Raw genomic sequence first — 26708 nt, 5'->3', positions numbered from 1 at the left:
AGAAAGTGGTGTGGCCAAAAAATTGCTGCGCTACGTGCGGGAAAAAAAATTTTGTCCCTCTTTTTACTTCCAAAATGTTGGGAGGTATGCTATATCTCCTGGCGCCCCGGTGATGTGTGAATCTGTCCCATTTTCTACATGGAAAAAATTGCAAAACTGTGAAAATGTAAAAAAGGTGTATTTTCACATATATTCATTTATTTTTTACAGTTTTTTTTTCACTGCACATATTGCACTTTTTTTTTGATACTTCTGGAGTGCCTCTTGGCTAGTTTTGGGCTGGTTTTGTAGCTGACTTTGGCTGGTTTTGAAAATAAGACCTGGCAACTCTGACTGGCGCTGCCATTGGTGCTGACTGATGTTTCCGCTACACCCGCCTCACAACTCCCAGGCGAGAACTGTATCCTGGCGCTGAGGCAGCGCAGCAAAGAATCCGCCCAATTAGCCAACTCCATGATAGTCCGGAACGAATGCGTTCCGTACTGCTGACTGTCCTTTTTCTACCCTTACAACCGATACAATTCTCATCAGGGCCAAGTTCTTTTCAAATACGAACTACATTTCCCAGCGTTCTTTGGTGCTGAGGCAGCTGCGAAAAGGCTCGTCATCACCAATCCAAAAGGATCGTCATCACCAATCCAAAAGGCGGGTCTGAGTTGTAGCCGCTGACGGACACGTCACCAACGCGGAAGTGATCATGCCTTCAGAGGCCGCTGTCAATCAACGGGGAGAGGAGGTGAGGGGTGCCTGGGTGCAATGGAGGGTAGAGGGCGGCGAAGACTCACAGAATTCCCCAAATCCATCCGGCCCAGGATTGATATCCCTGCACTAAAGATGGCAAATGGGGCAAACCTTTGACTAGAATTAGTAAACAACGTACAGCATCTTATTATTGCAATAGCTGGCTCTTTCAGTGATAAAATAAAGCAACAGAGAGCAGAAGTCCTATAATAAAATGTGCTTAGAGACTTTAGAACAGGGCTGACCCCCTATTTTATGTTTATTAGTGGAACAGAACAAATGGTGTACAATCTGGGGGAAAAGGCAACACCAGGGAAATGTATTGTGCAGTATATAATGGTGGGACCACAAAAAATGGTTTCAAACGAGGGAAAAAGTCAGGGAATGTTAAACTGAGGTTTCACCTTCTATATTATCCAGTGGAAACCCCATGAATCTGTTTGGAGGGCATCTATATACATCCATTGCAGGACACTAGTAAATCCTGCAGGCCCGGACTGGCAATTGTGGGTTCTGGCAAATGCCAGAGGGGCTGCTATAAGGTCCCATAGAAAGTCACTATTTAGTGGGCTGGTGGGGGCTATTTGGGCCCTAGTGTGGGCTGATTGGGCCTCTGTGTACCTGAAATACCAGGGCCTATTTTGACTCTCAGTCCAGACATGATATCCTGGTTTTAACTATTAAACAGAATCAGATATTTGGGCTCTGCAGGAGTATCATAACGTCATTAGGGATCTTGCTCACCTGTGTGACCAGCGACATCTTCTCACGCTCCATTGTGGAAGCATATGACAAGGTTTCTGATCAGGTATTAACAGGCTGTTTTAGGAGATTGCGTTTATTTCAAGTCGTTTTTTAAAATGTATAAGGAAAAATAATAAGCATGGTTTGAGAATTTATTGTTATTATTATTATTTCTGACAGTATTATGAGTTGGACTGAATTATAAAACCGCCTGTATTTCTAACTGCATGCATTTTTCCCCTGTGCATTCTGCTGTCAGTAATGTGCATGTTTTATTTTTTTGTTCAGGGTTTTGTCAGCATCACATCTCCTATTCTTGCAAAGCCTCTGATCCCCATGTGCTTGGACTAAATATGGTGGAGGAGATCATTACGAGGGATCTGCTGTCAGCAGATCTGAAATGCAGCCTATTTGTTGCAGCACTAAAGAGCTATAAACGAGACTCTGTCTTGAGGCCGTTCCCTGCTTTGTATACCAGCGACCAATATAAGGACTTTGATGCTTTGGTATGTAGGTCACTTGGGAGTGCTTTCTTCTCAGTATTTATGAAAATCTTTCATGTAAGTTTTCACAGGGGAAAGTTGGTAGCCTGCGGGATCTGGTAATAAAGTGACTTTCTGGCAGTCACAGTGGGAACTTGCTGAAGGTAGTTAGTTCTACACACTATCCACCTTGGATGTGCTTTTGCAATAAGATATTTTTCATATCTAAGCATGTGCTGGTTTATTGGTAATGTGGCAGTGCCAGTGTTTGGAAGCTGAGATACATTATAAATTTGTTAAAGCAACTTTGCTTAAAGGAGATCTAAAGCGTAACGAAAGACGTAGGATAGAAATTATGTTTTGGGCTTCTGTACCAGCCTGAAGGCAGCCACAGCCTTTTAGCAGGGAAGATTTGTGCCTCCAAAAATGCCACAGTAGCTCCGCATCTTCTTTCTGCTGATTCACTGCACATGCTCTGTGCTGCTGTCACTTATTAAGCTTACAGACTGATTCAAAATGTACACTACACATAAAATATAAATGTCACAATATAAGGCTGATTAATAATTAATATAGATAATTACTACATTGCAGCTAGAAACTAGTGCAATTAGCATCAGAATTTAATAATCATCCCTGTAGTATCGGCTTATATTACAGACAAACCTCATTTTCTGCTTGATAATTTGTGATGTCCCCTAAACGGAGACAGCGACAGGTTGGGAGATGGGGAAGTCCGATCTTTTGAGGATTGGAACGATCGGATTTTTGCATCTATGGCCAGCTTTAACCAAAGAAGTAGGCTAGAGATGTTGTACGTTATATTTTGGCCTTCTGTGCCAGCCCAAGACAACCACAGCCTTTTAGCAGTAAAGATCTGTGTCTCCAAAGATGCCCCAGTAGCTCCCCATCTTCTTTTCTGCAGAATCGCTGCACATGCTCTGTGCTGCTGTCACTTACTGAGCTGAGGGACTGACTCACAATATACAGTACACATAGAATAGAATAGAATAAGGCTGAATAGTAATTAATACCAGTGCCGTAACTAGAGGGGGGGCCCTGGTGCGTGACGCGCAGCCGGGCCCCGCCCCCCTCCGTACATGACAGATTTCACTGGCGAGCGGGCTGCCGGGGGGCCCTGAGGGGGTACGGGCCCTGGTCCGCTCGCACCCCCTGCTCCCCCGGTAGTTCCGCCACTGATTAATACAGATAATACAGACAGCGCAAAAAGCAGTGCAACTAGCATCAGCCTTGTAGCATTGTAGCATCATCTTATATTGCAGGCTAACCACATTTTGTGCTTGATAATTTGCAAACCCCCTAAGCTTAGCTTCTCAACAGCTGCTCAGAGTCCACTGAGCATGCGAGTGTCGCAGACACTTTCCAAGTTGGTGTCCCCCGGTGACAAGTTTGAAATACTGGATCATTGCTGCTATTGACAAGCTGAAACTTTAGGCTGGTGCAATAATTTCAATAAACAAAATATGACATTTTTAGCCATATTCATTTTTAGGGTTTAGTTCTCCTTTAAGTTAACTTTTAGTATGTTATAGAGTGCCAATAAAAGGTGAATGTATAAGGTCCAACATAAACTGCATAACATGTAGATGACCAAATCAGGCAAACTTCTACTTCATCAAATAAGCAAATGTTTAAATGTATGCCAAACTTAATTTATAATACCTGACCTTTAAAATAAAATGACACCTCGAAACCAAGGGCAGTATTTGATTTCTGACATAAAATACCCCTAGCTTGTGCAGGTATATACATTTTTATCACATTTTTATTTCCTGTTTAGCTTTCTGCATACCTTTACACTTCTGTTTACAGTCTGTCTCTTCTGTATTTTGGGTTGGGTCCTGTAAGTAGATGGGATTCCTGTCTGCCAGAGCAGAAACCAGCCTATAGGCAGTGCAGAAAAGAGCACACATTATTATTCTGGCTGCAGGCAGAAAATCATTTTCCAGTTCTATGCAGGAAACGAGGAACATGCTTATCTATTAAGTACATCTGGATATCAAAACTACAGTATGGTAAAACAAGTGTATATACAGTATTACCTTAATGAATATATTGATTTACAGCACTAACAAGGCTTTTATATAGCCACTGGAGACTACTGTGTTTTAGAGTAATTCAGTAGTTAATTAAAATCTATATTTATTTAATTACAATGGTGTAACAAAGCCATAAACAATTATTCTGTTCCATAAATTAGAAGATAAATAAATATTTATTTGTTTAATCTCTATAAACATTTATTGAAATTTGCATAATTAATAGATGAGATTGAAATGAAACTGCAATTTAGGGATATGTAAAGCTTGTGTAATTGCCATCCATTAGCTAGAATATACCTTGTTTAGATTACAGATTCGAGTGCCTTGCCCGGACTGCCTGAAATCATTCAAGATAAAAACAACAGAGACCAAAAAGTACTTAACCTCCTCAGATGGATTTTATCGGACAAGCTATTTACTGTTAAGAGTGTGCCAAAGGATAAGGTAAGATTTATGTAATCATCAGTTATCCTACAATGATAACATTTTCTAGTTTTGTTTCTAATTTTTGGGAAAAGTGCTTGTATAGATAAACATGTCTCGCATCTATATTCCCCAAAAGTTCTATGTTCTCTAATGACACAGGCTCTGTGCCTCCATAAGCTATAATGTTTTTCTTTAGCCTTTTGGATGTGTCCTGAAAATTTAAATATTATTGATTTTTTTTGTAAAGCATCTTTCACTCCAGTTTCCCCTCTCCTCTACAAGCAGGGTCATTGACTCCTGAGGAAATGAACCTTAGTTTATGTGATATTGGGCAAAATCCAAAATTCAGTTGTTTTTGTAACAATATATTTATCACAACTGGGAGATACAATTGAAAAGAATGTATAATATGTAGTATTAACCACACCTAAAACTATAGCATAAAGATTTTGGGTCTCCCTGATTGATATCAGGCCAGATTTCGATCGGGCAAGACTGATTTTTTTTTTTTTGGGTGATCGATTACCGCATTGGCTAATTGATTTGGTCCTCGTCCCGTTCCCACCCTGTCCTTCGCTGTAGGCCAAACGATCGGATTAACCCGATATCGCCCCCTGCCTTTGGACCCTAGCAACCAGGTTGCTAAAATTGCAAACTGGAGAGTTGCTGAATAAAAAGCTAAATAACTCAAAAACCACAGATAATAAAAAATGAAAACCACTTGTATATTATCTCTGAATATCACTCTATATCATACTAAAAGTTAATTCAAAGGTGAACAACCCCTTCAACTCTAAATTCAGAAAAACTCAGATGGAAGTTAATATTGCAGATAGTTCAGGTCAATATGATTTACATAAAGAAGAGCCCAATGTACTGCTCACCACAGTGATTTATTAACGTTCATATTCCTTCCCTGGATCAAAATTTTTAGCACTAAAAAAGTGTATTAGAATAATCACTCTAAACCACAAAAAATTAAGTGTAAAAACCCCAATATTCCTTCTATAAGCTGGCAAAGTCATATAGAAGTCAAAGGGAGCTTTCCTTCACCAACTGTAAAATCTTTCTTTGAACTTTTAGAGGTTTTTATGAAAATTAGTTTTTCAAGGTTTTTATGTTCTTACTTGGATTTGTTCCGTGTTTTTATTCATTGAACTGTAACTGGGCACAAGGCTTAATAGTATGTTCTCTTAAAAGTAAATGCAATTGAAAGATGTTTGTGTTTATGTTTGGCTCCTTTTGTCAGCTTTATGTTTTTGGGAGGTTTTTTTCCAAAAAGAGTAATGTATAAAAAGGCAAAGTACTGAATATGTGCAACAGCTTAGTGTTGCCTCCTCCCTGCCTTGCAGTTACTCAAAATATTGCACTTTTTGGGCACTAAGTAAAATATTTCATTTCAGGTTGAAAAGGTTTTTTTTTTTGTAAAATGTCTATATATATTTTTTTTTATTATTTATATATTTCAGAGGGGAGAGTTGTGCTTGATTTTCTCATTTCTGTGTAGCTGTATGCAAATATGATGTTTTCTCTTTCCGAAATATTACTTTCCCCATAGTCCTCCAAATATTCTGTGGTTTAATACTGTCATTTCTATGACTTGTCTAAAATATGTAATCTGTTTGAGTGAGTGTTAGGATGGATGTTGACTGTACTAACCATATCAGCAATATAATCCAGCCTTGAGCTGCCCTTACTTGCTGTTTTAGTATGAGGAAATCCAAGCCCTGCCAGGCTCTCCCAGTCATGCCTTGCCCACTCCTGACTTCCTGTTTGAATTAGAATACTGCGAGAAGCTCAGCGCCAAGTTCCAGGAGACTCGCGGCGACAGGGACCTGATCTATGCATTCCACGGCAGCCGACTAGAAAACTTTCATTCCATACTGCACAATGGCTTGCACTGTCACCTCAATAAGGTATGGACTGGCTGTAACCTCAAAGAAATATCTGCATGGCTTCTGTATTTTGCATTGAAAATAAATGACTGCCTATAAGACTCTATAAAGGGACACGTGAAAAGTAAAGCTGGCCATACACCTGAAGATCCGCTCTTTTGGAGAGGTTGCCCAATGAGCAGATCTTTCCCTGATACCTGGCGCCACATGCTGAGATCAGCTAATAACCTGGTCTGAAAAGGCAGAAAGTTTATGGTCAGCTTTATAATTTTAGTCTCTAGATTATGTGATTATCACCACTGGGCAGGTCAGGTGCATATAGTATGCGATCATTGTCAATACTTCTGGTTCCATAACCCATAGTTACATATTAAAGTTGGGTTATAAAAGACTAACGTCCATCAAGTTCAACCTCTCCAAATGAAGACTTGATAAAAGGTCCGGGGTGCGGGGGGGGGACATTGCCCCTTTTCTGTATGTACATAGACTAAATTAAACACAGAACACTTTTTCACAAATTGCAGTTTGGCACTGGATTCAAAGTCAATTCAAATTCAGAGTTTTCAGGTCGGTACCGTATATACTCGAGTATAAGCCGAGTTTTTCAGCATCCAAAATGTGCTGAAAAAGTCTACCTCGGCTTATACTCGGGTCAGCGGGCAGTAGCCAAGATTGCAGTCACTTTTAATCATTCCTATACCAACAGTTCACTTGGGGAGAGACTGCAATATCCCACAATGCCCTCTGTTGGTTTTATGAAAGAATAACAGTGCGCCCTCTGTTGGTTATATCAAAGAATAACAGTAACTGCAATATCACACAGCGCCATCTGTTGGTTGTATCAAAGAATAACAGTGACTGCAATATCACACAGCGCCATCTGTTGGTTGTATCAAAGAATAACAGTGACTGCAATATCACACAGCGCCATCTGTTGGTTATATCAAAGAATAACAGTGACTGCAATATCACACAGCGCCATCTGTTGGTTGTATCAAAGAATAACAGTGACTGCAATATCACACAGCGCCATCTGTTGGTTGTATCAAAGAATAACAGTGACTGCAATATCACACAGCGCCATCTGTTGGTTATATCAAAGAATAACAGTAACTGCAATATCACACAGTGCCATCTGTTGGTTGAATAAAGGATTAACAGTGATGGCAATATCACACAGCGCCATCTGTTGGTTATACAAAAGATCAGTGATGGTTTTATGACACACAGCACTCTCTGCACAATTCTCTGTCACCATCAACTTTGCAAAGAAGTCCGGTCGATCGCTGGGGGAGTCTCTTTGGCGGAAGGTGCGCTGCTGGGAGACAGGGCTGTAGTTGTGTCTAGGCTTATACTAGAGTCAATAAGTTTTCCCAGTTTTCGTAGGTAAAATTAGGTACCTCGGCTTATACTCGGATCGGCTTATACTCGAGTATATACGGTAATATTTTTTCAAGTTTTAGGTATTCTATTTTTTTCTTAAATAAGATACTATTCGAATGTCAAGGTCATTTGAGGTAAAAATCTTAACATTCAACCTTTGATAAATCTGCCCCTTAGTGTATAACTTCCATTTATATTATTTCTGCCAAAGTGCATAACCTTGCATTTATCAACATTAAGGGCAGAGACACATTGCCTTCCCGCCGGCAAGAATGAAAATCGCTGGCGGGATGGCACAAAAAATATTTATTTTCAAAATGAATCAGTTAATAGTGCCGCTCCAGCAGAATTCTGCACTGAAATCAATTTCTCAAAAGAGCAAACAGATTTTTTTATATTCAATTTTGAAAACTGACATGGGGCTAGACATATTGTCAATTTCCCAGCTGCCCCAAGTCATGTGACTTGTGCTCTGATAAACTTCAATCACTCTTTACTGCTGTACTGCAAGTTGGAGTGATATCAACCCCCTCCCTTTACCCCCCCCCCCCAGCAGCCACACAAAAGAACAATGGGAAGGTAACCAGATAGCAGCTCCCTAACACAAGATAACAGCTGCCTGGTAGATCTAAGAACAGCACTCAATAGTTAAAACCCATGTCCCACTGAGACACATTCAGTTACATTGAGAAGGAAAAACAGCAGCCTGCCAGAAAGCATTTCTCTCCTAAAGTGCAGGCACAAGTCACATGACCAGGGGCAGCTGGGAAATTGACAAAATGTCTAGCCCCATGTCAGATTTCAAAATTGAATAAAAAAAAAATCTGTTTGCTCTTTTGAGAAATGAATTTCAGTGAAGAATTCTGCAGGAGTAGCACTATTAACTGATGCGTTTTGAAAAAAAAAACATGTTTTCCCATGACAGGATCCCTTTTTAATAAACAATTTGAGAAGCAAAGGACCAAGTACAGACCCTTGTACTCCACTAACAACACTGGTCCAACTAGAAAATGTTTCATTTACCACCACTCTTTGTAGTCTATCTTTTAGCCAGTTCTCTATCCAGGTACAAATACGATGTTCCAGGCCAACATTCCTTAATTTAACCAGTAAACTTCTGTTTGACACTGTATCAAATGCTTTAACAAAGTCTAAGTATATCACATTCACTGCCATCCCAGAGTCGAGGTTCCTGCTCACCTTCTCATAAAAAATAAATTAAATTAGTCTGGCAAGAGCTGGCCTTATTTGCCTGTTTAGCAGTATTTGATAAAATAAATGCTCCTTAACTTCTGTTTGATCCAGAGAACTAATCCATTTAGGCAAATCCATGTGTTAAACGGGTTGCTCAACTTTAAATTTATATGATGTAGAGAGTGATTGTCTGAGACAGTTTGCTATTGGTTTTCATTTTTTACTATTTGCAGTTTGAGTTATTTAGCTCTTTATTCCGTAACTCTCCAGTTTTCAATTTCAACAATCTGGTTGCTAGGGTCCAATTACCCTAGCAACCATGCATTCATTTGAATAACAGACTGGAATATAAATAGGAGAGGGCCTGAATAGAAAGATGAGTAATAAAAAGTAGCTATAACAACACATTTTCCTTACAGAGCATTTGTTTATAGATGGGGTCAGTGACCCCTATTTGAAATCTGGCAAGAGTCAGAAGAAGAAGGCAAATAATTCAACAACTATTAAAAATATAAGAAAATAAAGGCCAATTGAAAAGTTGCATGAATTAGCCATTCTGTAACATAATAAAAGTTAAGGTGAACTACCCCTTTCATTGTCTCAAATATGTACTGTTTAATTGTCACTTTTTGTGTGGTTTATTCTACTAGTCTACCCTAAGTACAGTATATGACAGTCTGTGATAAGCAACTAAATGGGAATATCTTTGATGCAAGAGTCGCTGTTAGTCATATCAGAAGTCTGATATTGAGAATATCACACTACTATGTTCTCTCCTCTCTTTAGACCTCCTTGTTTGGAGAAGGCACATACCTGACTAGTGATCTGGGCCTTGCTCTTCTATATAGTCCCCATGGACAGGGATGGACAAGAAGTATGTTGGGCCCTGTGCTGAGCTGTGTGGCCATGTGTGAAATGATTGACCATCCTGATGTCAAGTGCCAGGCTAAGAAGAAAGGTAAGGGGATTTAGGTCAAGGAAATAGTATTCCTATTTACTTCTTTGTGTAGTGGTTTCATTTATTTGCACATATATATAATGCGTCGTTAAAATATTTGAGATTATTCTCCAGCTTCTGCAGATCACTTTTTCTACTGTATATATCAGTCATTTAAAAGACCAGTAACATAATTTTTAAAAAAAAAAACCATTTCGTTCTACTTCTAATACAGTTTTAACTCAATAAAGACTTTGCGAATTTAAAGAAATTACTTACTGGTTCTCTGCTCCTCTACAGAAACGGAGACAGGGTGACGATCCATTGTGCGGCGCTCGATTTCTCCACCCTGCCTTCTATAGGATATAGCTAGGGAGGATAAATCAAGCGCCGCACAATGGATCGTCGCCGTTTCTGAGGAGGCGCGCAAGCAGAGAATCGATAAGTTATTTCTTAATAAAGACTATGTGAATCTAAAGTGTTTTTTTTTTCGTTAAGTAGAAACAAGTTTTCAATAAAAAAAAAAATTTGTTACTGGTGCACCGTAGTGAATGGTATACAATGGCTTGCGGGAAAAGATTTAAAATCACTACAAAAAAATTTCAGCTCAAATTATGGAACAGGAGGATTTACACTTCTGCTCTGTAGCTGGATAAGCAGAGCAGTTGAATTGGAGGCTACAGCTGGAACCCCTGTAGTCTGCTATCCCTTATCTGGAACGTGATTCCATCGAAACATTAAAAGCCTGCTTTTAACAATTAAAGAAGCAAAACACAAAGAGTATTGATAATTCTTTAAACAGAAAGTTGCACATGGACATTTTTTACAGCTTACTGCATTTTTGGTTACTATACTGTGATTATCACTTGCCCTATGATCATGTTTTCCTTGACTGTACAAATGGAAAAAGCACCAGCAGGCTGTGCTTTTGTTACAGACTTGATTATTTGAGCATCTTAATTTTTACTGGTAGTAGAACTCCAGTCTAGAACTTTATAGCTACGATCAGAATCTTCATGATCATAAGCCATTAACTTCCTTCTCATCTGTGTCCTCTTTAGATTCCTCTGAAATTGATCGGAAGCGTGCAAGGGCACGGAACAGTGAGGGGGGAGATGTGCCACAGAAATACTTTGTAGTGACAAATAACCAGCTGTTACGTGTAAAATACTTGATGGTGTACTCTCAAGAACAGCCTCGAAGAAGGTGAAGAAAACACCTATTGTTTACTGTTGTAGAGCAACATCCATAGAATAGCTACTCTGCCTTATGATGCTAAGCTGTGTAGTTTAACAATATCTGAAACTTTTTCATCTATGATGTTTTCTACTAGTATTCACTCTCTACTACACACTTTGTTGGGTATTTCTCGCGCCATTGACAGCCCAGTCCTAATACTGTGTATTTATCATTCAATCCAGTAACACATTTTTAAAAAATGTAGTCATTGGGCTGACCCTACAGCTCAACATGATATTCTGTGATTGCCTTTAACTGTCTTGCTTTGTTGTTTCCTGAATACTCGAGTGTAGCAAATCATGGCTAATTTGGGAGGGAAAACCTTTAGCTCAATGGTACATGTGGGTATAAAACTCCAACCTGCAGGAGGTTGTATCATATGGCCTGAATGTGAGGGGCAGTAAGTCACTTCCAGACAGGTGCATCTTCTCAGATGATGATTGCCCATATACAGTGGTGTGAAAAACTATTTGCCCCCTTCCTGATTTCTTATTCTTTTGCATGTTTGTCACACTTAAATGTTTCTGCTCATCAAAAACCGTTAACTATTAGTGAAAGATAACATAATTGAACACAAAATGCAGTTTATAAATGAAGGTTTACGTTATTATGGGAGAAAAAAAACTCCAAATCTACATGGGCCTGTGTGAAAAAGTGATTGCCCCCCTTGTTAAAAAATAACTTAACTGTGGTTTATCACACCTGAGTTCAATTTCAAAGGTTATAAAGCCATTTCTAAAGCTTTGGGACTCCAGCGAACCACAGTGAGAGCCATTATCCACAAATGGCAAAAACATGGAACAGTGGTGAACCTTCCCAGGAGTGGCCGGCCGACCAAAATTACCCCAAGAGCGCAGAGACAACTCATCCGAGAGGCCACAAAAGACCCCAGGACAACATCTAAAGAACTGCAGGCCTCACTTGCCTCAATTAAGGTCAGTGTTCACGACTCCACCATAAGAAAGAGACTGGGCAAAAACAGCCTGCATGGCAGATTTCCAAGGCGCAAACCACTTTTAAGCCAAAAGAACATTAAGGCTCGTCTCAATTTTGCTAAAAAACATCTCAATGATTGCCAAGACTTTTGGGAAAATACCTTGTGGACCGACGAGACAAAAGTTGAACTTTTTGGAAGGTGCGCGTCCCGTTACATCTGGCGTAAAAGTAACACACCATTTCAGAAAAAGAACATCATACCAATAGTAAAATATGGTGGTGGTAGTGTGATGGTCTGGGGTTGTTTTGCTGCTTCAGGACCTGGAAGACTTGCTGTGATAGATGGAACCATGAATTCTACTGTCTACCAAAAAATCCTGAAGGAGAATGTCCGGCCATCTGTTTGTCAACTCAAGCTGAAGCGATCTTGGGTGCTGCAGCAGGACTATGACCCAAAACACACCAGCAAATCCACCTCTGAATGGCTGAAGAAAAACAAAATGAAGACTTTGGCCTGACCTAAATCCTATTGAGATGTTGTGGCATGACCTTAAAAAGGCGGTTCATGCTAGAAAACCCTCAAATAAAGCTGAATTACAACAATTCTGCAAAGATGAGTGGGCCAAAATTCCTCCAGAGCGCTGTAAAAGACTCGTTGCAAGTTATCGCAAACGCTTGATTGCAGTTATTGCTGCTAAGGGTGGCCCAACCAGTTATTAGGTTCAGGGGGCAATTACTTTTTCACACAGGTTTGGATTTCTTTTCTCCCTAAATAATAAAAACCCTCATTTAAAAACTGCATTTTGTGTTTACTTGTGTTATCTTTGACTAATAGTTAAATGTGTTTGATGATCAGAAACATTATGTGTGACAAACATGCAAAAGAATAACAAATCAGGAAGGGGGCAAATAGTTTTTCACACCACTGTAGATGGGTTATATAACCCAGGCATGCAAGTGCTAGTGCTCTAAAGGTGACCGAGTCGGCTGCTTATTCGCCCGTGTATGGGGCCCCCAGACGGGCTTCCCCAATCGAGATCTGGTCGAAAGTCGATTGGATGGGACAAAAAATCCCTTCTGATCGCAGCCGCATCTGTTCGTTGATGCGGTCCCGCGATCCGACTGGCCGTTCCCATTCGTTAGGATCCGATCGTTGGGCCCACGATCGGATCAGCCCGATATTGCCCACCTCAAGGTGGGCATATCGGAGAGAGATCCGCTCGTTTGGCGAAATCGCCAAACGAGCGGATCTCTCTGTGTATGGCCACCTTAAGAGTGCACCCCTTACTACTAATCTAGGAAGCAAGAGCACACCTCTTAGTGCTCATCTAGCAAGCACTTGTGTCCCCAGGTTTGTTGCTCTTTCTGCAATGAGCAGCATCAGGAGGCGCGGCAGCCCTGTGTGTACCACCTGCCTGACATGCAAGTTTTGGGGCGGGTAGGGGGACACCTACATTCTTCCCCCAGTTGCCCTTCTGTTATCATGCGCTTCCTAATAATAATAATAAAAATATGTACTGCTAATCTCTTGACTAATTTGAAGATGTATTGTATTCTGCAGCATCCCCAGTCCTTTGATTAATTTCTTTCATTTCTCTCTTATGGTTTTTCCTGTGCAGACCTAGGCAGCCAACATGGTTCTCCAAACACCGGTTTGCTATTATGATGACACTCTACCTGTTTATACTGATTCTTATTGGACTAAGCAGCTCTAAAGCCTTCACCTATCATTGGAACCGACTTCTAGGCTGGAGACCATGAGTTTTCCAAACCTACGGACCACACCACATGCCTTAATGATGTATCTGCTGTCCAGCAATGCATTTACTGTCCTTTTCCTACTCTGCACTTTGACTGGTCTAGTTGAAAACCATTCCAAGACATGGGGAAACTCTTCCTCTTGTTGGGTTGCCTAGTACCCTGTACTTGTCCTAGTGAGAAGAACCATTCATTTTAATTAAAGATTATAACACTTACAAGACAAACGTGAGTATTAGATGCTAAATAAGCAATACAAACACAAGCAGGTATTGAACAGACTGACAAAAAGAACTGCGCTGCTTGTTACATCATTTTGTAGCTAAGGTGGGTGCAAAATACATTTCTAACTGTCGAAAAGTAACTGTCGAAAAGAAAGTGTTATGTCTTTGAAGCAGGGGAAAAACTGCTACAGTGTACTCAAATGTTATACAGTGGCGAAGCTTTTGTGAATATATCTCAATGATATTGATTTGGACCAGTCACCTCTTACACCTGAGTCCAGATCTACACTTATTCCTAGGCTGTTACTCCTCCAGTAAACCATCTATACAAAATAAAGGCAATGCTAATGTCCTCTTCCAAGCCAAGTGTTGTTGCATTAATCATGCCTTGTTTCTTTCTGTTCTTTGAGTAAAAAAGGTAAACTTTTTTGACACAATTGGAAGAGTAGTCATTGGTGTTAGAGTAGAGTGATTTACTGTATATAGAGGTCACACATTCGCTTTGTTATTTGAGAGAAACATTTAGTCTTAGTTTTTTATACTCTTATTTATCTGTCATTGTTTTATGGAACTACATCCAAACTGTAACCAATTAGTCAAAGTAATAAAGATATTTTAATCCGATCATTTCCAAAATATCACAAGTGCTGGTTACTCAATGGGTGCATGAAATGCAAATGAATATCTAAAAGTAGTATAAAGGTTTAATCACTGGCTTGTTATTTGTAGTCCTGGATTCAATTCATGTATTAACGTCATCTGACCTTGGACTTGTCACTTGCTGTGGGCAACAAAACAGGTGATATTTACCTCCAATGTTAGCAAACCAGACCCTTAACATCTGCTTGAGCTACAGACACCAGATCAAGACTATAAACGTCATAGGCCAGGTATTTGTTGTGCCTGAAAACTGTGCACATCTCTGGTTGTAATTTTAAATTTCAGGCCTGCACATCACTGCTGTAGCCTGTCCCTCATGATTTTACCGCTGCCAAACACACACAGCATTTTATTCTTTAGGGAGGTGCAGGTCATTGTACTTAAAGGAGAAGGAAAGGTATAATCACTTTCGTTGCCAAATCCTAGGAACCCCCAGTGATTATAATTGCTTAGTGATACTCATGGACGGTGCTTGTTCCCTTAAACTGCACCGGTATTTCTGTAGGCAACTTTTTTTTGGGGCCTGGGCAGGCACATGTGCTCTAACAGAAAAAGCCAGCTATTTGTTTTTCACACATTCACTTGAATGAAGAGAATGTGGAAGAAGCCAAAGAAAATGGCAACAAGCAGGTCTTACAGAAGAACCCTGGGAAGTTAAAATATTTGCAAACAGGCACACCGGCCTGGGGTATCAGGTAAGAGATTATTATAATCAGTGGTGAGGGGAGGGAGGTCTGACATTTTGGCACCTCCAATGATAGCTTTAGTTTTCCTTTAATTCTGGAGTGCAAAAAACTGTGCATTGGTATTCAGCATGGTGCAATGTGCAGAAAAACATGGTCTGCAAAAGTTTTTTCCAATTTCCATTAGTATCAGTATTGTTGTTTCTATTTTGTGCATATAGTTCTATAAATTCCACATTTTGATTTCAAATATCATATAGTGTAAACACCATATACACCTTTAAGTTAACTATCAGTATGATATAGAGAGTATTCTTAGACAATCTGCAATTGGTTTTCATTTTGTTTTATAATTTGTGTTTTTGAGTTATTTCATTTTTTTATTCAGCAGCTCTCCGGTGCAGTTTCAGCAGTTTGGGTCCAAATTACCCATGCATTAATTTGAATAAGAGACTGGAATATGACTAGACGAGGACCTGTATATAAAGATGAGTAACATAATGAACCAATAACAATAAATTTGGGGTCAGTGAACCTTATTTGAAATCTGGAAGGCAGAAGAAGGCAAATTAATAATTCAAACACTATATGAAAAATTATGAAAAGTTGAATTGGCCATTATATAACATACTAAAAGTTAACTTAAAGGTGAACCACCCGTTAAAGTTTTCAGGTTTATTCCTGCACTGTGCACTGTGCTAGAAAGAAAATAAGAGAGGTCACATTTGAGACAATTACAATTTTGTGATCAGACAGGGCTTCACTACTTGTAGAATTTATTTCTGAAAGACACTGGGTTCCTTCTGCACATTGTACTCGTTGCTGGCATATTTACGTATGCTTTGCTTATGGGCATCTACCATTATCTCTGTACCTGAAGAGATCTTTCCCCACCTTTTCAGCCAAGTACAGTACATACCTCCCAACATTTTGGAAGTAAAAAGAGGGACAAATTTATTTTTTTCACACATATCGCAGCAATTTTTTGACCACACCCCTTTCTGTGGCCACACCCCCTTATTACCCCGTTTGTTGTACAAAATTTGGCAGGTTATGAAAGTTTGAAAATATTTCTCCTTATCTAAACTGTGTTTTTGTGTCTCAAAATTGTTACAAAGTATCTTATTTGCACCTGTTAGCTGTTCTGGTCTCTCTGCTAAAAGCCAATTAAGTGAGAAATTTTGTTTTTTTTCTGGCTGTTCAGTGCAGAGAAAAGAGGGACTTTCCAGTACAAATGAGGGACTGCGGATTGAGCTGTCAAAAGAGGGACTGTCCAAAAAGGGACAGTTGGGAGGTATGCAAGTATATAATTTTGATGTGAGGATATTGTCTTATTCCTTTAAACTGAGATCCTGTTCAGTGAAGAGGGCGTACAGGGTTGTTATACAATACCCCTAAAACCATGCATTGAAAATGGGCATATCCCCCATGTGCTCTTGCAAACCCAATAAACAACAATATGCACCACATGTATTTTTATGGTTCCTCTGAATGATTTATGTATATGGCAGTATACAGTGAGAACTTTCTTCATGTTTTACAGAACATAGAATGTTTTTTTCTGATAAAGGGAAAAGTGTATTATAATGTAAGTTCAGTTAATTAAGAAAGCTGAATGTTACATAACACCATATTTTGCAGCACATCAAATGGTACTTCAGTTATGGTTCCTTTTAATACTGCTGTGCAATTATTTAGCTTTCATTGTATAGACTTCATCAGTTCTTTGTCTGGGGTCCTCATCTATATAAAGGACAGGGGTGGTTCCTGTTTGAGAACTAATTGAGCTGCAGGGAATTGGCTTGGACACTCACATGTCCATATATAAGGGTGGTTTCCTCCAGATTGACAATAGTGTAATTAAACCAACTATGCTCATTCTATGGCTAATTATCTGGATACTTCAATCTATTATATCACTCAGGTTGGGCTTTGAGACATGTTCCTGTTTAATTAGATTATAATGTATGATGAATAAACCGTGTAATTGAGTAAGGTTCAATAATATTGATACTATATGCTAATCTCATTTGTATTCAGGAGTGTTATATAATAATATACTTTTAAACTAGTTTGTTGCAGTCTGGGGATTAGCATGCCACTTATGATTAAAACTGTGTTGTTGCACATTAAAATATCAATTTTCCTAGTGGCATTAGAGGAGAACCCGAGAATCCTTCTGTTTTTTATTAATTAAAGAAAAATAGTAAAAACCCCTTCTCTCCACCGCTTATTCCAATATTAGTGTTGCTCACTGATCAACTGCTAGAAAGCAACTATTATTCAATTCCCAAATTACCATGTACTAATAAATATAGTTCAAAATACCTGTTTATCTCAAGCAGGTTATAGCGAAGATTCATCAACTAATTAATGGCCTGTGCTACTGGAGTGTCCACATGCAAGTTAATTACAATATATACAAAAATATGGGACTTAACCTCCAACCGCTGGCCTAACGATATGTCAATATAACAAAATACAATACAGTTAAAATTAAAAGGCAATATCTATTCACCACAATGCTAATTGAATTAAAACCATTCAAAATAAACAGCGCTGCATTGGAGACAGGGATCCCTCTACCCCAAATATTTAGTCACTACCCGATTCGAATGAATCAGATGTGAAAAAGTACATGCGTTTATATTCTATTATGTGAGACAGCTGAGTAATCTCTGTCTGAAATGCGATATAATGAGCAATACACAAGGCCTTAATCACGATGAGCCCATGGGTAAATGTTCTTATAAAGAGGACGAGTGTGTACTGTCACAGCTGACATCAAGGTATAGAACTAATCCACAGTAGTTATTTTCACCGATGATGTCCCTGGATCCGTAGCAGGGGAATAATTGGTCCCATAGAGATTGGACAAATTGTTCCTAAGGAGTAGTATATAAGAGCGGGGCCGGTTTGGGGATTTGAAGAGTGTTTACATCAATAAAGTTTGTATTGTGTTACATGGGCATTCGGTATGACTCGGTTCCCTTAGGGCTCTTACAGACGAGCGTTTGAAGCTGCGCTCCCCTGCGTTACGTTTTATGCGTTCAGCCGCAGGGTAGTGCAGGAGTAGACACATTCAGTTTTTTTCAATGGGGATGTACTCACACAGGCGCATGTAGGCGCCGAACGCAGGAAAAATGCAGCATGTTGCATCTCAACCTGCGTTCGGCGCCTACATGCACCTGTGTGAGTACAGCCCCATTGAAAAAAACTGAATGCTTCTACTCCAGCGCTCCCCTGCAGCTGAACGCATAAAAACGGAACGCAGGGGAGCGCAGCTTTAAACGCTCCTCTGTAAGAGCCCTAAGGGAACCGAGTCATAATGATTTAATAAATCCAATAACCGGCTTCGCAACTCAGCAATCGCAGTGTTGTAGTCAGTGGTGCAGCTAATTCAGCCTGCATATAGTTATGGTTTCCGGGAATGACCCCAAGTCAAACAACGACCTGCCCCAACAAAATGAGAATTTATACCAACCGTGACTGATCGCATCCCACCCCACACCGCAACGGGCTCCACGCTCAATAGTTTGATCCAATTTTCGCTCCGCAATGGTGCTCTCTCCAGCACCCCAATGATCCTCAGAGGGGGGAAGGTCCCAGTTCCCCCCGTGCATCGCTGCACCTCGACAGCTGTTTCACCACCGAGCGTGGCTTTGTCAAGAGACCGGCAATCCGGATGTAGCATCATTATATAGATAGCGTCACATGACTCAAGTGAGTTACCACAGCGATGTAGTTGTGCTCCTCACAATCCATTTAGGTACACACTTGTCATCTTAGTGTGTTGAATGCATCCTCCAAATTAGTATTAGCAGTTCTATATCCGTTTTAAAACGTCCTTTATCAGTCTCCAATGCAGCGCTGTTTATTTTAAATGGTTTTAATTCAATTGGCATTGTGGTGAAAAATATTGCCTTTTAATTTTAACTGTATTTTGAATGGCTATTTGTTATATTGACATATCGTTAGTCTAGCGGTTGGAGGTTTAGTCCCATATCTTTGTATATATAATAAATATAGTTCATTACCAATTAGTCAGAACTACTGCCTGTATATTTTCTAGGCCCTGGGACCCCACACGAGGAGAAAGTAGAACACTGGGGACTGTGGTCTCAAAATTACCTTTCTATCTCAAAGAAGAGCTACTTATCCCTAAAAAAACACAAATCACCCAGTGCCATATAGTAAAACGAGGTTTGGAGAGTTAAATGCGGTATAGCAAAAGGCTTGTAGGTTGGGTATCCAACAAACTATTAAAAACAACAAAATAGGAATCAATTCCGTTTTCTAAAGTGCTGAGTGTTTTGGCAAAACTCTCAGCACTTTAGAAAACTTCAAAGACAATTCACATTAATTTAGCACAAGCACTTTTTTTAATTATTAAGGTTCTGACTAATTGGTAATGAACTATATTTATAAGTACATGGTAATTTGGGAATGGAATAATAGTTGCTTTCTAGCAGTTGATCAGTGAGCAACACTAATATTGGAATAAGTGGTGGAGAGAAGGGGTTTTCTTTTTTAAATCTCAGTTGACTAAACAATACCTCTTTTTCTCCAGGAAGTGAACTTTTAAATAAGTTATTAAGGGTCCTTTATCCTATTTCTTTTCAAATCCTTCTGTTCTGTAAGGTGGAAGCTGTGGTATGAATGAGGTGAGTATATACAAGTAGGCCACACTGAACCTGTCACTGTTATATTCATTGGCATTTTGTTCCCCAGCATGTTCTCTTCTTGGATTTAATGCACATTGGAATCATCTCTAAAAAAAAAAAAAAGTCTATGGATCTACAAATAAAACTTTTCTTTTTTATATATTTTGGTAACCCGTGGTACATTATATATCATTATATATCAGCCCTGATACAACCCATAGCCTTAGGTGAATAGTTATTTTCAAATCCCTATCTGCCCATTAATCTGTGTTTATTTTAGTAAATGTGGCTGCATTTGCATACTGTACAACTGTACATCATTTCCAATTAGCAAAGCAAAGAACCTAGTCTGGTTTGGATGAGTGGCTAAAAGGAGCCAAAAAGTCCTTCATGTGCAATACACACAGCATAAAGCCATCTTAAAACAGAAGGTATTTACTTGCCTCGTGCAAACAAAAGGTTGTAACGTCATGTGCCAACCACAAGATGTCCCTATTTCTCAAAATATGGAAGAGGCTACTTTTAAAAAAAAGAAAAAGTGTTTATGTGCCATGGAACAGTTAAGTGGTGCAAAATTGCACTCTGTAACTATATAATAAGCACTTGTCCCTTAGTCGTGCAAAGTGAGCTCTTCATGTTGTGCCGTTGTTGTCATCTCCAGTGCAAGCTCCATCTGCCTCACAAATGACGTGCACATGGGTGCCCAGGTATAACATGGCTGGTGCAAGTAATGGGAATCTGGACATTTTTACTATATATGTCCCCTGGGGATGATGGGATGTTAATTATGTAATTATCTGAGGCACTGCGCCTGTATGGAGGCACCTGCTTGCATTTGTTAAATAATCAAACAAATATGCGCTATAATGAAAAGTCCCCTGTGCTAAAGCACACATTTTCGGGGGACTTCGGAAAATGAAGCGCCGCTTGTGCTTTAGCGCAGGAGAATTTTCATTATAGCGGATGGGAAGACATGCGGAGGCAGTTCAGGGAGATTGTCGCCCAGAAGAAGAAGCAAGAAGCATAAATCTCCCCGAATCTCCTCGTGTGGACTAACCCTAAAGAATTGGATATTTGGATGCTGGAGGCTGATACTGTAAATGTTAAAATCTTACTGCACAATGCAAGATCAAATAGGGTGTTACTATATGGGCCATACTGAAACAGGGAGTGCAGCAGGATGATCAGCCCTGTCATAGGCCATGCAGCTGTTAGAAATTGTTCATATGCCAGTGTGCAAGGAGTGGCAGTGGCATTATTCTTATACATAAACATTAAAGGGGATGTTCACCTTTGAGATACCTTTTACTATGACAGAGAGGGTGATATTCTGAGACAATTTGCAATTAGTTTTCATTTTTTAATTATCTGTGATTTTTGAGTTATTTAGCTCTTTATTCAGCAGCTCTCCAGTTTGCAATTTCTGCAATTTGGTTGCTAGGGTCCACATGACCTTAGCAACCATACATTGATTTGAATAAAAAGCTGGAATATGAATAGGAGAGGCCCTGAATAGAAAGATGAGTAATAGAAAGTAGCAATAATAATACATCTGTAGCTTTTGAAAGCTGGAAAGAGTCAGAAGAAGAAAAAAAATTATAATAAAAAAAAAAAAGGTTACACCATTAAGACCAGTTGAAAGGTTGCTAAGAATAAGCCATTCTATATCATACTAAATGTTAACTCAAATGTGAACAACCTCTTTAATACCCCCAGGGGAGATTAAAAAAAAATATAGAATAGAAAGCTGGTAGAGGTTAGAAAACAAAGTCAAAACATTGAATGTTGTCAGTAAAGAGGAAGATGTGTTACATTTAACAGAAAAAGAAACATAATATGTAAAAAAATGCATCACACTTCTACATGCAGAAGCAATGGTGTGCGATTTGCCTGTACTACTGTATGTGCTTAATACTGGTATTGGCCGTATCTAGAATGTTTTATAGATGTGCACAGTCACCGCCATACATGCTCCTATTATTGATTTTGTTGTGTTTTCTTTTTTACCAACGCAGGCGGTTCAATATATTACAGCAGTCACATCTTTAGGGATGAGTACTTAAATCACTGCGGCAGAATATACGATGTGCAAGGTTGCTAGGGTTATGTGCGCTCTGGCAACCAGATAGCTGAAATTGCAAACTGGAGAGCTGTTGAATACAAAGTTAAATAACTCAAAAGGTAAGTAAATGCATTGTCGGATGAAGACGCATCATTGATACGACGCAACACGACTGTCGGATGCAGACGCTGCACTCTGCGTCTGCATCCGACAGTCGTGTCGCGTCGGATCAACGATGCGACTTCATCCGACATTTCTGTCTCTTACCTTATTTCCGATTTGTCGCCTTTGTTTTGTCGCAGTGCGTCGGATCACGCCGAAAACGTCGGCGTAGTCCTACCCTAAGGACTGTAAAATGTATTTATACACGTGACATTTTCCTGTGGTCAGAAAAAAAGAACTGTGCTGATAATTAACTACAGGAGGCAACTGTGGGGAAATTGAATTAAATGACACTACACATTGTATTCATCACTTATTTATAAGGCATCACTGTTTGTGTGATTTATTGTAGGAGGCCTGTTAATGTGTCTTTTTACAACGTACCCTACATATGCTCTGCTATAATTACATCATCGTTTCTGCAGCTTATTTTATTAGTTTCAGTTGTAAAATCATTGGTCTCCGGTCAAAACAATTGCACTTGCTTCTCCTTTGACATGTTGGCTTTTACAGTAGGTTAATCCATTCTGCCAGTTGCACAGATATGTAGTATTGGTCTTATTAAATTGCAATCTGCTACAGAATTTATTATTTTATGGCTAGCCTGTCAAATTCATGTAGCAACCAACCAGTTCCAAAACACTTTCCCACATTTAAGCTCCATTCTGGTCACCAGAAATGTAGTTTTTTTTTTGTACTGCATGTCCCTTAGAACAAATTCTACGCCGCTCCTCAGCTCACAATATCCTCCCTTATTTATAGGTGATATAATACAGTATTCAACTGTCTTCACTGTAGTTATGTATTGACAAAAGAGTGATATTCTGAGACAATTTGCAACTGGTTTTAATTTTTTATTATTTATGATTTTTGAGTTAGTTCTCCAGATTGCAATTTCAGCTATCTGGATGCTAGGGTCCAAATCCAGAGCAGCAAGGTAGCAGTGCTAACCATTACCCACCATGTTTTGGCTGGAACTTTGGCTATTTTAGTATAGAAGATGCCTAGTCACTAGTACAGGTATAGGATCCCTTATCCGGAAGCCCAATATCCAGAAAGCTCCGAATTACGGAATAGACTCCATTTTATCCAAATAATCCAAATTTTTAAAAATGATTTCCTTTTTCTCTGTAATAATAAAACAGTAGCTTGTACTTGATCCCAACTATGATATAATTAATCCTTATTGGAAGCAAAACACCCTATTGGGTTTATTTATTGTTTAAATGAATCTCTAGTAGACTTAAGGCATGAAGACCCAAATTACAGAAAGATCCGTTATCCGGAAAACCCCAGGTCCCGAGCATTCTGGATAACAGGTCCCATACCTGTATATGGCAAAGAATAGGTACAAGGACAATGTACATGTGACATCCCTGTAGGCAGCTCTTGTTCTTCTATCTTTCCAAGAAGCCCTTAATTCGTTTGTTGCCAGGCAGCCTGCAGTAGGTTATTAATCAATGTCTGGAAGATAATATAATGAGAATGGATGGAACTAATGCACAGTGCAGCGCTTCAACATGTTAAATCATTTGAAAGAACTAAATTGGAACCTATATTAAAGGGGTTGTTCAGCTTTAAATTAACTTTTACTACAATGTAGAGAGTGATATTCAGACAATTTGCAGCTGGCTTTTTATGCAGCAGCTCTCCGGTTTCCCTTTTTCAGCAATCAGGTTGCTAGGGTCTAATTTACCCTAGCAACTATGCATTGATCTGAATAAAAGGTTCATTATTGCAACCGGTGAAGGATCTTACATAGCCTGACGCGAAAGTCTCACTTAATCTCACTTAATCATAGGCTCACAAGTTAGTAGTCCTTGCTAAAGCAAGAACTACTACCTTGTGATCCTATGATTAAGGAAGCCTTTCCCAAAACGCATCAGGCTATGTAAGATCCTTCACCGGTTGCAATAATGAACCTTTTATCTTATCTGGAGTGCCGCCTGATTTATGAATTGAATGGGTATAGCATACAGTTGGGATTCTGGTGTCTGAACACCTGGAGGTTTGTAGAGCTGAATGTAGGAACACGAGGGGTGAGTCTGGAGTAGTCATTAACATTGACTCTCATTTAATATTGACCACACTGCCTTAACTACCTATACAGCACCTAAGCGGCCACGGGGGCCCGGACACCAGGGGGACCAAGACCACAGGGTCTGCTGAATCATATTCACCCGACCCATCTTTTACCTTTAAAATAGTGTTGCCGTGCCAGCCCAGGAGGTGCGGACCGTGCGGTGCGAGCAGGTCGGGGGGCAGGGAAAGAGGACTGTTTGAGCCGAGGCCCCTCAGTAGATTTTTTTGGGGGGTGGCCCAACGCTACCACCTACTGTAGGACAAGTAGCTGGATTAGGGGTAAAGACTAAGTGCCCATTATGTGCCCCTCTTGAATACGGTGCTGCCAAACACAGACAGTATTGTAATCAAGGGGGTAACGTATAAGGAATTGCACAAAGTGCAAAAACAGGTGATCTTTTTTGGTCACTGCCTAAGAGGTCATAAAATAAACCATGTATCTCCTGCACATGGCAGTGACTCCACTTATCATGAATCTGCCACGTGCCATAATAAAGAGTTCTAAGAGACAGATGCAAAGTCCGTTACTTTTTATTGTGTCACAGGACATTCCTGTAATGCAGTGTACAATGGCAGAGCAGAACATGTTTGTGTGCAAAACTGCTCCACTTTTGTTTATTAGAGCCGATACACTGGCTCACACTGTATATAGTTTCACAACAATTGCATTTCAGCTGAGAATACTACATTGACTGAACGGCCACAGATTTCATTACAGAATGAATTGATGAGCTTGTGTCTGATTGCAATGGCATTTTACAGAAGGCTTAATATAACATGATGAAGCCGAATACACTGCAATACTGTGTGAAAGCCTGATAACTAATGTAAGGTTACTGGAGCATGTGAAATATTAGATGAAAGAAGGCCAGATATTGCTCAATTGCATTTAATCAATTTGCAATCAGCAGTTAATGTACAGTATTCATTAAAGGGGCTATTCACCTTTAAATAAACATTTAGTATGATGCAGAGATTGATTTTTTGAGACATTTGCAATTGGTTTTCATTTTTTATTACTTGTGTTTTTTTAAGCTGTTTTATTCAGCAGCTCTCCAGTTTGCCATTTCTGTGATGTAATTGCTAGGGTCCAAATTACCCTAGACCATGCATTAATTTGAATACGAGACTGGAATATGAATAGGAAAGGGTCTGAATAGAAAGATAAGTAATAACAATAAATGTGTAGACTTAAAGAAAATTAGTTTTTTAGATGGGGTCAGTGACCCCCATTTCAAAGCTGAAAAGAGTCAGAAGAAGGAAGATAACAATAAAAAGAAATAATGAAGACCAATTTTAAAAGTTGCTTTGAATTAGCCATTCTATAACATACTAAATGTCAACCAACCCCTTTAAAAGTGCCCCTGATTTTTTAAATGATCTTATAATAATATATACTATATTTTACACTACATCAATACAGATGCACGACTGCTGACTAGCTACTTGTGCCTAAAAATGCCTCTTACACTTTTACGTATCTTCTCCAAGAGTAATTGCCTCCATTCTGTCTGCCCTATGAATTGTGCTCAAGTGCACCCATCGATGTAGAGGAAACCTGGAGCTACTCCCACCTTGAATGTTGTGTTCATTCCAGGGGTCCCTATGTCAATAGGTGCAACAGACTTGGGCCTAAAGAATCATACACATGTGTAATTTTAACATACATTTTTGACTAATCAGCCACCAACTTGAATATGTAGTACACATACAGTTACACAAGTATATTCCAGTATTTTAACTTGAGAATGTTTCTCTGTAGCCTTTATCCGAAGGCACTGTACATGGTGCTTTCTGTGTGAGGCTGCACACACTGAATAGCTGTATCAATAGTACTGTAATTGGTTTCCCTAATATTGGAATCACTGATAAATGTGTTAATCGAGAAGTCAGGAAAATTAAAAGTGAGGGAGCACTTTGACTGGGATTGAGGCTTGAGCCCCTAATTCCTAGGATTGAGTTTCGGTAAGAAATGTATTCAAATGTGCACATATTAAAGTCTATTTAGTCTTTTGTGACTGTTTAAAGAGTCCTGCACCCAGAACTGTCTTTTGAGGGTGGCCCTGCACAAGCCTGGACTGGGAGTCAAAATAGGCCCTGCCATTCCTAGTACACAGAGACCCAAATAGCCAGAACCCACAGATTCGCCTGGCATTAGAGGGCAAAGTTGCGCCAGAGTCTATCTCCTTAGTGAAATTATGCCAGCTGCCATTAGTAAATTGACGAGTGCCGAAATGACATCACACTGGCGAATTTTTGCCAGCGTCAGCCACTTCGCCCTTTAGTAAATTTCCCCCTATGACTGTGTTATAGCAGGTATAGTAGGAAGAGATGGTGCCTATAGTAGCAGTGGGATAATAGTCTCTGGGAAGG

General features: G+C 39.5%; 1 protein-coding gene across 2 annotated transcripts; it reads left to right on the top strand.

The window, feature by feature from the left end:
* The first annotated feature begins 426 nt into the window (after window positions 1–426).
* Window positions 427–14383, top strand: parp16.L (poly(ADP-ribose) polymerase family member 16 L homeolog). 2 transcript variants are annotated; one of them, XM_018253287.2, is made up of 7 exons: window positions 427–736; window positions 1774–1991; window positions 4337–4474; window positions 6166–6372; window positions 9715–9886; window positions 10927–11071; window positions 13660–14383. In XM_018253287.2, the coding sequence occupies exons 2-7, from the start codon at window positions 1839–1841 to the stop codon at window positions 13799–13801; spliced, it is 957 nt and encodes a 318-aa protein (XP_018108776.1). In that variant the 5' UTR covers window positions 427–736; window positions 1774–1838; the 3' UTR covers window positions 13802–14383. The 2 variants fall into 2 exon arrangements, with proteins under 2 accessions (XP_018108776.1, XP_018108777.1); XM_018253288.2 differs by lacking the exon at window positions 427–736 and adding an exon at window positions 752–1549.
* The last annotated feature ends 12325 nt before the right edge of the window (window positions 14384–26708 follow it).

This window comes from Xenopus laevis, chromosome 3L (genome assembly GCF_017654675.1).
Source record: "Xenopus laevis strain J_2021 chromosome 3L, Xenopus_laevis_v10.1, whole genome shotgun sequence".
In the NCBI taxonomy this organism is placed as follows: Eukaryota; Metazoa; Chordata; class Amphibia; order Anura; family Pipidae; genus Xenopus; species Xenopus laevis.
This window is presented reverse-complemented; position numbering and strand designations above follow the sequence as displayed.

Bases quoted from the DNA above. Each gene is read 5' to 3' on its own strand.
- parp16.L (XM_018253287.2), top strand. From the start codon at position 1,839: ATGGTGGAGGAGATCATTACGAGGGATCTGCTGTCAGCAGATCTGAAA. The intron at 1,992-4,336 runs GTATGTAGGTCA...TACCTTGTTTAG, and splicing joins ATAAGGACTTTGATGCTTTG to ATTACAGATTCGAGTGCCTT. The intron at 4,475-6,165 runs GTAAGATTTATG...TTGCTGTTTTAG, and splicing joins AGAGTGTGCCAAAGGATAAG to TATGAGGAAATCCAAGCCCT.